The sequence below is a fragment of the Aedes aegypti genome, chromosome 2, assembly GCF_002204515.2.
Source record: "Aedes aegypti strain LVP_AGWG chromosome 2, AaegL5.0 Primary Assembly, whole genome shotgun sequence".
Classification (NCBI taxonomy): Eukaryota; Metazoa; Arthropoda; class Insecta; order Diptera; family Culicidae; genus Aedes; species Aedes aegypti.
In genome coordinates, this window is record NC_035108.1 from 111,618,005 (window position 1) to 111,634,422 (window position 16,418).

Here is a 16,418-nt window from a genome sequence, read left to right on the forward strand (position 1 = left end):
AGAGTCTATGTGAATAATGTATTTGATATAGTATCGTGCTATGGAATTAAGATAAAAATGAAATGGTAAAATAGGTTTTAATGAATTTACATGCATGCTCTCAAATCATCATAGCATCAATCGTATTGCTGTTTGCGTTTGACGTGCAAGTGCAGTCTAAATGGGCTTCAAATGCGGCAACACAAAGTAACCAAAGGATACTTAGCAACCATGATCAATATCATTGCCAACCCAGGATAGAAATTCAAAATTTGACTTCGCTTTCCTTGTTGAAAATATTACCGCGTTTGGTGTTCCCGCATTTGATATTTGCATTTCAAACGCACACAGCAATACTGTGTAAAATAATACCTTAGCATTGTTTGAATAAACCGAGTGACTTACTACATTCTACACACTGGTGATTGTAATATTTTAAATTGTAAGGAGAATGCATGCATCTAAATTTTGAACAACACGCAACGTAAAATTTTGAAAGAAAAAGTGAAACATGACACCTAAATATCTAACTACGTCCAATTCAAACGTGCAAACAGTTTTAAAACGGAATGATTACCCTTGCCACTAGTATAGGAGTGACAACATGTTGTATCGTGAGTGGAGATGGAGGTGAATTTTAGAGTGACTTTTACAGAGGACAGTAGCCCGTGACCGACATCCGTTGATGCTACACACTAGCTTTACATCGGTCGCTGTTGAAAGCGCTGAAGAATGTGCAACTTTTCATAGTCGCCTAGAAGTGAAGTGGTTGAGCGGAATGAGAAGTGATGACGTGACCGATGACGAACAGTTTGAAAGATGCACGAAAAGAGAAGAGAAAGGACACCTTGGTTAGATGGTTACCGCTCCCATGTGTTTTGGTTGGTGATAACGTCGCCCCTTAGCCCGCAGTGATTAGTTACCAGTTTCTCTGATGGAATTCATGGAACTTACCGACCAATCCACGATATCCGAGTACGCTATTCTCGTGGATATGCATAGACAGTTGCTGTTGGCGCAGGAACGCTTCCGTGTCCACGCCTCGCACTTGAGATGGCTTGAGGAATCTGAAAGCAATCAATGATCATTAGAGTAACCCTAGTAACCCAATCCTTTTCACAAGTTTGGAATTGGAAACCTTGCATTGTCAATTGATAGTTTGGTTGTATAGTATCTATTATTTCTAAAATGTTTTGTCTTTTTTGGATTACAGGAAATTGCTGAGAGTTAGTACGAAAAACGCTGATCAAATTATGGAGAAAATCGAGAAAATTACATTGTAAGAGAGTGCCAAAACTCAAGAAAGACGACTGGAGCGACTCGATTGCTAACGTGTACATGACCTGATGGCAGCCCTGCGTCATTCAGCATCGCGCGCCAATTGAGTGTAAAAGGAGCTGACTGAATGAAGCTCAAAAGTGAATGGAAAGAAGGAAATGAATAAAGCTCATTCAAGTGTTTTGCCTCGACCTGTAAAGACGTGTTTTACTGTTCTCTCTGCTAATTTACCCCTCCAATAGGTTATGGGCCTGTGAAGTAGCCATTTTGTTTTTGTGCAAAGTGAACACGTTCAGACAAGTCGTGGCGCGTTTGTTGGAATTTTTCCGGAAGTGTTAAATTCAACAAAAATGGAGAAAATTGGTATCGCGAAGTTAACGAACGATAATTACGATTCGTGGAAATTGGAAGTCGAGTTTTTGTTAGTGAGAGAAGGACTTTGGAAGTATGTCTCGCCGGGAGTGAAGCCGGAAGTGGCTGCTTCGGGTTCGAACGTCGCGGAACTGGCTGCCTGGGACGAGGGAGACCAGAGAGCGCGCGCGACGATCGGTTTATTGCTGACAAAAAGTCAACACGGGCATATCCGGAATACGAATTCCGCGAAAGCAGTGTGGGACAATTTGGAAAAGCAGCACCAGAAGAAGACGCTTACGACCAAAGTGCATTTGCTCAAGCGAATCTGCGACATGGAGTACCACGACGGGGACAACATCGAAGAACACCTGATGGAGTTTGAGGATTTGTTCGAGAAGCTGGCTAATGCTGGCACAAAACTAGACGAAGATCTCCAGGTGGTTTTAGTGTTTCGAAGTTTGCCTGGTTCGTTCGATGCCTTGACGACGACGCTAGAAAACCGAGCCGATGATGAGCTAACGATGCATCTTGTGAAAGGGAAGATCATAAACGAAGTGCACAAGCGTCGTGATCCGTCGGTAGTGGATTCGGTTGTTCTCAAAGCGGAAGACAAGAAGAAAAACTCGGTGTGTTTTTTCTGCGAGAAGCCCGGTCATAAGAAAGCAAACTGCAGCTTGTGGCTGAGGCAGAAGAAAGAAGAAGGTGACAGTAGCTCAGCAGTGAGCAGGCACAGCGAAGTGAGAAAAGTGTCGAAAAAGCTCGCGAAGGCGAAGCTTGCGACGTCGCGATCGGAAGAATTTACTTTTCTTGCCAGAGAGTGTGTGACGAATGGTTGTGTCGTCAATTTCGATGTGAACGTAGAACCGAGAAATAGTGCGTTTGTTGCCAGTGAGTGCGCGGCGAAAGACTGGATCGTCGATTCCGGTGCGAGTTCGCATATGTGCGCAAATCGGAAGTTTTTCGTGTCGTTCAATGAACCGCGGAAAGACACTCCGAAATCGGTTACGGTTGCCGACGGTAAACACGCAGCGGTGAAAGGCATCGGATTGTGCCAGATTTTTTGCATCGGAGGTGGTGGCGCAGAAACGCGAATTTTGTTGAGTGAAGTGCTTTTCGTTCCTGATCTCGACATGAATCTCGTGTCCGTTGGCAGGCTCGTTCAGAAGGGAGCGAGCGTAATTTTCGACAAGAACGGATGTAGGATTGCGAACGGTGATAAGATTGCTGCTATTGCGCCGTCAAGCAAGGGTCTGTTCCATCTTCAAATGGTTGAACGTGCTAGTGCAGTTTCGGATCAGTGTCATACGAAGAACTGCATACACGAGTGGCACAGGAAGCTGGGACATCGTGATACTCAAGCTATCCTGGATCTGGAGCGGAAAGCTTTGGCAACAGGCATCAAGGTACGTAACTGCTCTGTTCGTTATTCTTGTGAACCCTGTTTGGAGGGAAAGATGGCAAGGCGACCATTTCCTAAGAAAGTGAGGCGTAAGTCGAAAGCGGTGTTGGATTTGATCCACAGTGACTTGTGTGGGCCGATGAAAACGGCCACACCTGGAGGCCGTCGGTATTTTCTTTCGCTGATCGACGACTACAGCCGCTTCACCACTCTATACATTCTTAGGAAGAAGTCGGATACCGTGGACGTTATCCGAGATTTCGTACGTTTGATGAAAACGCAGTTTGGTAGACCCCCGAAGATCATCAGATCGGATCAAGGAGGAGAGTACCGCAGCGCAGAGTTGGTCAAGTTTCTCAAGCAGGAAGGAATTCAGCAGCAGTTTACGACAGCATACACGCCACAGCAGAACGGAGTTGCGGAGCGCAAAAATCGTTCGCTGGTAGAGATGGCACGGTGTATGATCATCGATTCTGGGTTGCATTATCGTTACTGGGCCGAGGCGGTTAACACGGCCAACCATCTGCAGAATATGTTGCCAACGAAACCGGTGCAGCAGACACCTTACGAGATTTGGCACGGTACGAAGCCGGACATGAGCATGATCCAGATTTTTGGCTCGGAAGCTTATGTGCACATCCCGAAGGAAAAGCGGACGAAGCTGCAATCGAAGGCGACAAAATTGACGTTTGTTGGGTACTCCCAGCAGCATAAAGCGTGGCGTTTCATCGACTTGAAGACAAACGAAATCGTTTTCAGTCGTGATGCTCGTTTCTTGCCGTCAAGTGATCGAGAGATTCCGGATGCAGTCGATGACGAAATTTTCGTGGTGCCTCCGGTGAAACCGTCCAGCAACATGGAGCATGAAGAGTCGGACGAGTCCGATGAAGATTCCGAAGATGAGCCGGACGCAAATAGTGACGATGAGGAAGAATTCCGTGGTTTTGAAGAAGAATCTTGCGACAATTTGGATATTGGTTTTGAAAATCCAGCAGATCGGAGTTTATATGAAGATGCCAATGGCAGTGTTGTCTCTCGACAGGACGACGAACTAGTTTCGATCCAGGGGGAGTCGACTTATTTGCAGGAGGAGCAATTCGCCGTTACACCTCGTCGGTCTGGAAGGTCAACGAAAGGTATTCCACCTGAACGTTACGTGGCGGATGGTAAACTGGCTCGGAGTCAGCAGTGTGAACCCCGAAGCTACCAAGAGGCAGTGAGTGATCCTGAGAATGGCCATTGGAAGGCCGCCATGAACGACGAGCTGAAGTCATTGCGGGAGTGCAAGGTCTGGGACTTGACGTCGTTGCCGCCAGGAAGCAAGACCATCGGATGCCGCTGGATCTATAAGAAGAAGCAGGATGAGCAAGGTAAACTAGTACGATATAAAGCGAGATTAGTAGCGCAAGGTTTCACGCAACGATATGGCCTGGACTACGACGAGGTATTCGCCCCAGTCGCGAAGCAAGTGACGCTTCGTACACTGCTGACCATCGCTGGACGAGATGAGATGCAGGTCAGGCACGTTGACGTGAAAACTGCATATTTGAATGGCGATCTCAAGGAGACCATTTATATGCGGGTACCACCCGGACTACGAGTTGAAAAAGGACAGGTGTGTCGTTTGCGTAAGAGCCTATATGGTTTGAAGCAATCAGCCAGGGTTTGGAACCAAAAGCTGAATGATGTTATGAAGCGACTGGGATTCCGGCAGGCGGATGCTGACCCGTGCTTATATGTGCGGAAGACGAGCGGTGGCACAGTGTATATCCTGGTGTATGTGGATGATATGCTAATCGCTACATCACGTGATGAAGACTACGAAGGAGTTGTGAAGGCTTTAGCTAGCGAGTTCCAGATTACAACACTTGGTGAAGTGAAACATTTTTTGGGAATAAGAGTGACGCGGAAGAACAACGCCTACTGCTTGGACCAAAAGGCTTATATCGACAAGTTGGTTGCACAGTTCGGACTTGCGGATGCTAAGGGATCACGGATTCCTATGGACGTCGGATACCTACAGCAAAAGGAGGAGCTGGAGAGTCTACCGAACAATGAGAAGTTCCAGAGCCTCGTCGGTGGTTTGCTGTATCTATCAGTAAATACCCGGCCAGACATCGCTATTAGTACATCCATTCTTGGAAGGCAGGTAAGCAAGCCAACGAATGCGGATTGGACGGAAGCAAAACGGGTTCTGCGCTACCTGAAGTCTACGAGTGATTTGAAGTTGGAATTGGCTGTAAACAGACAAGAACTTCGAGGATACGCAGACGCAGACTGGGCCGGAAATTTGAAGGACCGAAAATCGAATTCGGGCTACCTGTTTCAACTGGGTGGTGGCCCGATTTCATGGTGTGCCAGAAAGCAATCGTGTGTGGCACTTTCATCGACGGAAGCGGAGTACATTTCGTTAGCTGAAAGTTGTCGGGAGCTGCTTTGGCTGAAAAAACTATTGAAGGACTTCGGGGAGCCTGTACAGGAACCAGTACAGATCTTCGAAGACAACCAAAGTTGCATCAAGATGTTGGAGCAGAATGCAGGACTGAAGCGTTCGAAGCACGTGGACACCAAATACCACTTCGTGAAGGATTTGGCTGAAAACGACAACGTAAATGTAACTTATTGCCCATCGGCGGATATGTTGGCGGACATTTTTACGAAACCGCTGAACAGGGTAAAATTGGAGGACATACGCGAGAGGATTGGATTGCGATCTCTGCGCGATGAGGAGGAGTGATGGCAGCCCTGCGTCATTCAGCATCGCGCGCCAATTGAGTGTAAAAGGAGCTGACTGAATGAAGCTCAAAAGTGAATGGAAAGAAGGAAATGAATAAAGCTCATTCAAGTGTTTTGCCTCGACCTGTAAAGACGTGTTTTACTGTTCTCTCTGCTAATTTACCCCTCCAATATGACCAGTCTGTACCTATAAGTTTTTCGATGATGTGAGAGTCCTTAGAATGCAAACGAATTTGCTATTATGCAAAGAACAGGGCACCTCACAGCAGAATTTCTATTTGTTTGGCCGACGAAAATGAGGGACAAAGAGAACAAATAGTAAATAGTAAAAGTATTCTTGTTCCCCGAAAAATATGGGAGGATTTACTAGAAGCATCTTAACCCTTTCCTTCCCATGTTAGCACAGGTGATCCACCACTTTGCGTATGTCGTATATAAACTGTACAAGTTAGATCATATCCATTTTTACACCACATGTTCACATATGGTCGGGGTTCTGCTAAACCGCACCAAGTGCCAAAATCTTTATTCCGAGATATTTTACTTTAAAGTCTTTTCCTCTAGTAGTTTATCGCGGACGATAATTTTATTTTTTTTTTATCGCTCACATGCGATTCACAGTGTTCAATAAGTACACCGAAATTAAATATACTAGTAAATCATCAAAAATTAACGATGTAATTGGATTTAATTAAACAATATGAAGCACTCAGTTCACTCTGGCTGAACACAAATTGAAAAATATGGTTCTTGGTTCGGTATGGTTGGATGTGTTTCACAGTTTTCAACAACACAAGTAAAATTGGAGACAAATGATGCTTATCATCACCGTGCATGTTGGAATCCATGTCACAAGTGTTCATGGGAAGAATTCGTATGTATTGAATCAAGGTTCTCACGTGTTCATACATAGATCCTAATGATCGAAGAAAACCATGAATTCGCTCTGCCAAAGCGCACCAAGTTGCTCTTATTTGGTGCACCTTTGCTGATCAAATTCACAGTTCAATGCGTGAAGTGTTCACCAGGAATAACTATCATTTCAGATGTACATTGACCTGCTGATGTTTTACTGCAATATCAAAATAACCACAGAATCTAAAAATTGTTTGATTTCCATCACCATCGGATAGAACAACAGAAAAAAAGTTTCATTGGGATACGAACTCGTGGCTTCTGAGTGGTAATCTAGTGTGCTACCACTACGTCATCTTCACTTCTTGAAGGAATAGTGATAAACTTGAATCAAGTAATGTGCACTTTGTCGGACGGGGATTGATGGCGATAATTCCATTTTCTGAACAACTAAAGCGCACCAAGTCCACCTGAGTTGTTCACACAGTATCAGATTAAATTAATTCGTTTTTTAATTACGGCTTCTGTGTGGATTGATAAACATATTATATAACAAGCAAATGCAAGTATCTTTTGCATGTAAATGCCTTTACTTCATGTCTAAATGTGATTTGCAGATAAACAGTACTTAGTGCGGTGTGGCTGGATAAAATTTCAAAGAAATATGGTCAACGCCACCGAAACAATATTTAATTTAAATTAATCAATTGCTGCCCAATTTCACTGGCCTCTGTTTCTATGAGTTGCTTGGAATGGATGAATTGTAAGAATATAGGAGGAAATTGGAAAAATATAGCTTTATTGTAATTGTAATTGTAATTGCTCGATCCACACCCTGGCAGACATCCGTCCGCCTATCTAGACACGGGCTAGGTGAGGACCTACCAAGCCTCCCCCGTTAACATGTCCTATACCGTTTAGCACACCGGGATCTTCCACAAGCAGGCGCCGGTATTTAAAGCGGTCCCACAAGTTTCAGATACATTAAATAGATATAGTCCCTCTGGCACTAAACCGAATAGCGCCCTCCACATCATCACCAGCACTGCCCATCCCGCGCGCCAACAAAATGCCGGAAGTAGCGTGCCGTGTAGCACATCAGATGTTTTACACAGCACACCACCTCCGACACCATGCTCAACGTACAGCAAAGACAGCGCTGATAAAAAGCGGAATGCGTCATTCGATTCAGTACCAGAGGGACTATAAATGTAACGAAGAGGAAATGAAAAAGATAGTAGAGATGGTTTGGCTGTTGGATTGCTGAAACGAGAAGAAATAAATAAAGTTATTACGTTAAAACGTGGTTTTTATAGTTAAATAAATGTATCGATAGTTTCTCATCTGTTTCTTTTCCGTATCGTAGTTGCGTCGATTATATCCAACTCGAGTTTTATCGTCTCCGCTCGGGCAATGAGGACCGCGATGAAATGAAAATATAAAAATATGAGCATTAGTGTTTATCTATTATTTAATGTGGTTCTCATTTGCTTTCCAATACCTAAGTAACATGTGAACTCTGACTCTATCAGAAAATTCTAATAAATTATAATTTATCCTCCTACACTTCCCTAACTCAAAGTATCTCTATTAAATAAAACATTTACAAGTGCAAAAGCGCAAATAATAATCAAACAAATACCCCAAAATTCTTTTTCATTGTACGACAAACATTTCAAAACAATTACGAAATGCTAAAATTCAACAATAACTACCCTCAACAAAACTTTCATTCAATCACCCTTAAAATACCTACACAGTCATCAGTAGACCCTGCACTATAATAACCTCCTAATATAACGCAGAGCTAAAAATGCTCTCTTGCGTTACACAATCTAAACAAGAAGCCATTTTCAAATAATTCCCATAATTTGTGCGCGGCAAAACAGATTCCACTTTTTACATAATGTAACCCAGCATGAACAGCTGCCCAACTCTCCAGATCTGCGCCCTCCAAGTTCCAAGGTGCTGCTGCCTTACGTTGAAAACTTCTTTCCTCAAAGTCTGTCTATCAATTCCGAACTCTATTGCATTCTACCATACCAATCAGACCCTATTCCTGACTAGACACAAAGTCATAACCCCAATGTGATAAATCCACAACCTTGTCATAACCCCTTTTACGTTAAGCAATCCTCGAGAGTCATCCATATTGATGCTTAGCAAAAAAAAAAAAAATATATAGGTGTCAGTATTCAATCCACAAATTCCAAATTACACCACATTACGTTGGTCCGTTTGGCGTCGCCGGTGGATACCTGTTCTGGCATTCGTTTCTTTCAAATTTTACTTCTGTCCTCCCACTTTATCAATACGAATGTTGACGAATCACGATAATCTGAAGATCGTGACCAGAACGGAGGTAGGATTTATCACTAGGGACCAACCACCACCAAATTGGAAAAATATAGCTTTATATCTGAAAAATGAATTCCCTCTGATGACGTGCATTGGTTTATGGTTCACTCTGGCTGAACAAAATTACAGTTTTACGTGTACTTCCAAACAAAATTTGTGTTCTTAGATTACAAGGGATTGTTCAAATCACTCGATATTTTTATAGTAGAGAGGTTATGCTTATTTAGGTCCTTTGGTGTAAAAAACTCAATTTGGGAAAAAAATGGCACTTGGTGCGGTTTAGCAGAACCCCGACCATATGTTTCATGAAATAATGTACAAAGTTTCATAAAAAATAATCACTTGGATTTTCAGTTAAAGCATAATAACGAAGTAAAGTCAGAATTTTTTCTAATTTAAATAAAGTGGATTTTCAAACTTCTACATTTAGAAATATAAACATGATTTTCACCAAACAAAAATAAAAACAAGCTTAATTGAATAACTTTTCCAAGATTCAGTTGAGTTTTTAGAATATTCTTTACACAAAACTATTGATTTTGCGGAAAATTAGGTGGATCACTGGTGATCCATTGGGAATAAAACGACATTTTCGTCAATTCTGTTCTAACCTCTCTTTTCGAAAACAAAACTATCATCATGTCTTGGAAAGTGATTTTAAGTTGGAAAGAAAATTGTAAGACGCTGTGGGCGATCAACAAACCAAAATACTCAGCAGTAGCTATAAGCACGGTATGACGAAGTAGAACATTGACCCGTTGAATACCGTTCTGTGCAAATATCAATAATCATTCAGTTCATTTAAATACATTAAGTGTGATGTTTGCTTGTGTCTCAAAAAATACAAAAACTATTTTCCAGCTTTTTATTTTATTCCAGAATTGACGAGAGGTGTGCCGAACACACTTTTCAAATAAATTGTATGAGTAAAAACAATGAAATATAAAAATATTGATGCTTCTTTCTTACCCTAGTTGCAGTCATCTTCCCAATGGATCACAGGTGATCCACCACAAAAAATATTTTTTTCATTTCTATTCATATTTTCGAGTAAAACTTTATCTACATCTTTTGTTCTGGTGATTTATCCAGATATCACATTTTCTATTTTTAAACTACGAAAAACCTCGTGGGAAAGAAGGGGTTAAGAAAAACAAATTGTATGTTTATGCAATGCCTGCAATGCATAAATATACAATTTTATGTTTATGCTATATTTATGAAATGCCTGAAGCGTCCTTTGAAAACGATTTTATGTATTCTTCAGGGTGTCGACTCAATTTTGAAAATAAAATTCCCTGACTTTCCCTGACCTTCCAGTCATTTTCCAGAAAAGTTCCAGACCACTGAGTTGGTTAATTTGAACCGAAATAAGTAAGATTTTTACAAGAAGATACATATTCGTTATGCTATAGGTCGTATGAATAAACTGATCAAAAGCTTTTACTTTATTGAGATATATGTATCTGCAAGATAACATTTTTGAACGTTTATTCAAGTTGATATGATAAAACTGAACAACTGAGAATCTATTTACTTTTCAAACTTGAAGATCCGTATGAACAAAGATGTTTTCGGCTAGTGAACTACCTTAGACCTAATTTAAAATTTTAGGCATGAACGAATATTTTGGACTTCTTCCTGATTATAACTTTTTTTATACAAGAGGCAACACTATTACGATCATCCACCATACTTTTTTTTTGTTGGAAGGAAGCTATCCTCAAATTTGGCTATTTCTTTTGCCAGGCTAAATTCTAGCCAATGCCATAGAACTTTCTTGGAGAATTGCTTCAAGGAATTCCACATAGATTGCTCAGAAATTCTTCTTGAAATTCTTAAGATATTTTTACAGATATTCCTTCAATACTTCTCAATGAACTCTTGAAAGATTTCCTCCAGAAGCTCCTCATCTCCAAGATTCTCTAAAAATTGTTAGAGAATTTCTTTCAGTCTTAAATATTTCTTAAAATAGCATTTGGATTTCCTAGAACTATTTCAGGAATGCTTATAAAAATATTTTTCAGGATAACATAATGTTTTCCAAATTGTTTTCATTTTTTTTCTTAGAATATCTATGATAACTCTTCACAATGATTCGTTACAGTTAATATTTTAGGATTTCGATATGAATTACCCCTAGTTTTTCTCTCCGAAAAAAATATCTAAATATTCTTAACAGAATGCATTCAGGGCTTGAACAATGCGCTGATTAGAAGGTTTCTAATGTTTCTCTTGTACTTGTCGTACCTTCAGCAATGCTCCGAGGAACTCTTCTAAGAATCCATCTACGAGTATCTCTAATTAATATCACAAATTGTCAATAGCAGGGCTGGGCAAAAATCTGAAGTTCACTCAACAGTAGCCAAACAAAGCCAATCACAGTCAGCGAAGCCAGTGAAACTCACGTCCATCGCTGCTGTAGACAAAAAGCCTTGAAAAATGCAAAACACCCGTTGCTAAGGGCAACCCAAAATAACTGTAGAAAAATGTTCTATTTTCCGCTGCATTTCCCGCATTAAGAGCCTTCAATGACACTAATACCTTGGACAGACATCTGATACATAAACCATGGTACAAGCAGAGTGTCGTATTTCTCATGTATACCTAAATGAGCTAGTGTGCCATGCGATAACCCTTATCGCAGCTCACAGATTATGTGAGACACGAGATGCAGATACGTACAAAACATATCTTCGTGAGCGAGTCTCATGAGACATCTCGTGAGGCTCGTCAGTAGAAGCATTAACCTAAGAATGCTAATGTCGCTGCTGTTCGTGTTACCAACATCTAGTTTGCCACGAACTGACAGCGTGAGTACCGGGCCTCAAAGTGTCAGATTAATTTTCAAACTCAAAAAAAACGACATAGTATTGAACAAACACAGAAACACCATAATTTAAGGTAGAAATAATTAAGATTAGTTTTGTGTTAACAACGCCACTAACGTTCTACTACTAATATTTCTATTGGCTCGTCGCATGCGCTTACTTGGAGTACTTTTTGCAGTTATGTTTGCCTAGTACAACAGCTCCACGGAAGCATACGGCTTCGGTCTATGCCTATGCTTCTTTGGTGGCCAGCACAAGTTTTTCAATCAAATGCTAGAATCTTAACCGCGTTGAACCGCGTCAGTGCTTACAAGCAGTTTAATCCATGATTTGATCCCTTTCGCTTGCTTTTGTAACCTTTGGCAGCGAGTCTCAAATGCACTGTCACATTGAGATTTTCTCATGAGACGGCACATGAGCCAGTGCAGATGTGATCGTTTGAGCTAGTACATTGCTACATGAGATCTAAAAAAATGTGTCACACCATAGCACGTGCTCAAGCGCGCGGTTATTTTTGTGCGCTCATGGCAAGCTGATCTCAAGCTCTTAATGTGAAGCGCGTATACATGATGTCTGGGTACAAGTTGTCAAGAAAATTATTCCAATGTTATCTTGAATTAAGACAATTATCAGTATGGAACCCATTTCAAGATAATTGTACCATGGTACGTATACCACAAGTGTGTCATAAGTATATCGTTTTAGAAAATTCATGCACCCAACATAGGTTACTTGATGAGTTTCACGTTTTTGAAATACTGTACTGGGAAAGCCGCGTGATTTTCGCGAAATTCAAGCCTTACCAGCACTGGTCAATAGATTATCAAGATTATTTTAAATGATATTCCTGAAATTTCTGCGTCTCAATGATTTTCTGGATTACTAAAATTAATCGAGGAACTTTGAGAATCATCCTCAGAATTTCTGGAGAATTTTCTGGGTCCTGGTTCCTTAGTCGAGTGGTTAGAGTCCACGGCTGCAAAGCAAAGCCATGCTGAAGGTGTATTGATTTAGCATGATCAATTACTTTGCAGACAATAAATTGGTTTGATGTTGTAGTATTGATATTTTTTCCCTGACCTCAAGTGAAATTCCCTGATTTTCCCTGACTTTCCAGGTCAAAAATAAATTCCATGACATTCCCTAACTTTCCAGGTTTTTCCAGGTAGTCGACACCCAGAATTCTTTAAAAGAGCAGCGGGTAAAATTGCTGATAAAATCATGAAGAATTCAACATTTGATCTGAAAAATTTTCTTGAGGGATCTTCAATGTGGATCCTGCAGATCGTTAGAGAAATATCTGAACGAATATTTATCCTGGCAATCATTAAGAGCAGTTTCTGAAATGATCTCTGGAAAGACAGCTTAAGCAATCTTTGAAAAAATTGCATGTGAATTTTTAGGAATTTGTCCAGGAACTTCTAGATGAATTTCTGAAGTTACATTTTGGGTTTTTTTTTTTAAGTCATCCATGGAAAAATCCATACAATGTAATCCTAAGAGAGATCCCTTGAAGAATTTATGTAGGACTCATCGGAGTAATAACCGATAGAGTAATTATGTGAAAATTCGCCGTAGAGGAAGACTTACCTTTTGGGAATTTTTGACAAAACATCGGTGCTGTGGGGTGCCGGGCCAAATCCCAAGTTCAACAGTATCCGCTCGGGATCTGGCTTGCGGGCATTCAGCAAACTCTCCACACTAGAACACCGGCTAGAGTCCGACTGCAGCGAACTTTCCTTCATCAGCATAGCGCTTCGGCGCCGGGGCGACTCGGCAAGGGAATGCTCCTGTTGAATACTAATCTTGCTGGATGTCCTCGGGATGGGACTAACCGGAACGGACCGTGCCAGAATGTTGCTGCTGCTGTTGTTGATACTGGAGCTGGTGTTCAGCGACGACGGGTTGGGACAGCTGTTGTTGCACTCGCTGATCACGAAATTGTCGTCGTCGTTCATTTCGCTGAAACTCCGACCGATGTCCAGCAGATTGTAGCGCTTGTTGTTGGCGCGGGGATTCTCGCTGGAACTGCGGCCAATTTTACCGATGCCCATGCGGTGGAACGCCTTCGGTGGGTTCAAGTAGGTATCGTACACCGGGGTCGGTATTTCCAGGTTCTCCTTCTCTTCGTCCTCACTGACATCCGGCAGGTCTTCGTCTTTTGGAAACGATTCATCAAAAGAAAATTCGTAGATATCTCCGGTGCTGAGTTTGCTACTTGCCTGAAATTCAGAAAGATCTCCAATTAGTTAAAATTCTTACATTATCAACAGAGTGGCAAACTTATCAAGGGCAAAAAGACATGTTTAAAGATAGGTAAAGGTCGATTTTTTTAAGTAAATACCATTACCATACCATACCATTTAATTCCACTAGAGTTTGTATTCTTTGATACATACGCATATTTCGACCTCAACTTTTAAGTTTATCGTAATCAATGATTATTAGAAATCGGCCAAAAAAATCCGACAGTCTATATTTTTTATTTGCAAAAAGTGCGTTTTCTTCAAAAGCATCATTAATAAAAACCCTCTTCAAAAAATCAAGTTATTTTTAAAGAAACAATTTTCCAGATAGCATAATAACTTTTTCAATGTTTTTTTTAGAGAATTGGTTTTAATGCATGTCCAGACGAAAGTACAAATTTTCCGATCATTCCTATACACATTTTTTAGCGACTCTGACAGATGTTTGCAAAGAATTATTTCAGTCAATAGAAGAAGTAATCCTCCGGCAGGTCGTGTGTTTAGGCACCAGCTAAGGATTTCCCATTTTTTTTTTATTTTCAACCCAACATTTGTTTATACTACAAAAATATTTTTAACTTGTTGATTACCGTGTCGAGCCCTGAAGATGATCCAATAGTCGGACCGAAACGTCGGCTACGATAAGTAACTCAAAGCAAATTTGTAATACTGCAAGCAGAAACTCCAGAAATTTCTTGCAGGATATTATCCAGGAATTCTATCGATTCGTCTTAGCATCTTTTTTAGGAATTTATACATAAGTTTCGTCAGAGATTACTTTAGTCTTTCCTATTAAAATATCTCCGTCATTTTTTATTGAAATTTCTGGAAAATTTATTTGAATCCCTCGAAGAATCCCTGATCATTTTTTGAGGGTTTCCTCTTGAAATTTCACAAAGGGTTCCTGGTGGAATTCTGGAAGGAATCTGGGCAGTATTTTTCCAAAGAAATTCCTGGTTGAAAACATAAACAAATTCAGAAATTTTGGAGGAAATGCTAAGAAATCCCTGGAAACAACTCTGGAGGAACTGCCGGTAGAATGATTTAAAATGTCGTCCTAAACGAAAATATTCAAGATAATCCTCGGACCTAGGGAAATCACTGGAACAATATCTATCATTGATCATATGAGAGTACCATCAGTGCACCAGTATCCGCTCATGCCCCTATTTCCGCTCACTAGTGTAAAAATTGATTTTCTGTGTCAAAAACCAACGTTTTTCGCACGGATATATTCTAGCAATATTATCAACCTTCAAATGAAGTCGTCTGACATTATTTTCATTTGAAAACAATAATTCTTTATATTGAAAAAACAAGACTGTGTGAGCGGTTATTGGATCACTAGGTATTTTTGTGTGTTCCAATAACCGCTCATGCAAAATATTAAACAAAATTTTGAAGAAATGTCGATTTTAGTATACAGCCTTCTTTATTGCAGTAGTAGCTATGGTTTGACTATAAAAAATATCAGAAAAAATAACGAAATTCGAAATAATGCGTTTTCTAGTAAATTCGTCTCAGAATCAATTTATCGTGAGCGGAAATAGGAACACTTATATGCAATAACAAATACAATTGAATATTTTTTATGAAAGTTTTTCAAATTCTTTTTATTTGTCGCTGATTACCTATACTTGGAGCTACATTGTTACATAAAAATAGTATTGATCGACACAATAGTTATTTTATTATAAACATTTGAACACATAACTTCCCGTAAATGAGCGGAATCTGGTGCACTGATGGTAATTAAATTCGAATTGAGATTAACTAAAATCCTCTCATCGGTGATTAACAAAGGGAAAGTGATCAGCTCCAAGATGAGGCAGCGTCTATTTATTACGTAACGCTACAATTGAAATTGTTTGACCCCTTCCCATGGGCGTAAATAGCCATCAGACTTGAGGGGGGCCACGGCCCCTTTCTCATGAGAGATAAAAGTCATAAGGGATTTAGATAACTTAACAATGCTTGTTTCGATAATATTTGTGAACCGAGTCGCGTACTTTCATACAGAGGTGGATCAAAACCTAAAAATCGTCCAAAACCGATTGATCAACTTTCTTAGATACCAAATGTCACTTTCATCTTTAAATCTATTTTATCGTTTAATATTGCCAAGATGACGATTTCAACCCAATCTAATGATATCGAATAGAATACAAGAATTAAAAAAAAAAAACAGACTATAATCAGGATTTACCTTTCCATTTAGATTTGAACTAGAACTTTTTCAAAGTTATAAAATAAGATAAAGATTTAAATGTATCAGTTCAATTAAGGTTCAAGATTTAAAAAAAAACTAGCCTTTGAAAAAAAATAACGCTTGCTAGTTTGAAAATATGGACTATTGTTGCTCAATTTTTGTAGCGAACGATT

The 16,418-nt window shown here is 40.2% G+C and overlaps 1 protein-coding gene across 4 annotated transcripts in view; it reads right to left on the reverse strand.

Annotated features, from left to right (window-relative positions):
• The window catches only part of LOC5576168, an 82,001-nt gene that overhangs the window by 18,454 nt on the left and 47,129 nt on the right, over nucleotides 1–16,418 (reverse strand). For 3 of the 4 annotated variants that reach the window (XM_021841967.1, XM_021841968.1, XM_001662464.2), the window contains 2 exons: nucleotides 13,381–14,012; nucleotides 934–1,046 (listed from right to left, as the gene is read on the reverse strand). In XM_021841967.1, the coding sequence (XP_021697659.1) occupies nucleotides 934–1,046; nucleotides 13,381–14,012 (745 nt within the window). Of the gene's footprint in view, nucleotides 1–556; nucleotides 734–933; nucleotides 1,047–13,380; nucleotides 14,013–16,418 lie in introns of all 4 variants that reach the window. The other variant, XR_002499919.1, reaches the window with a different exon arrangement.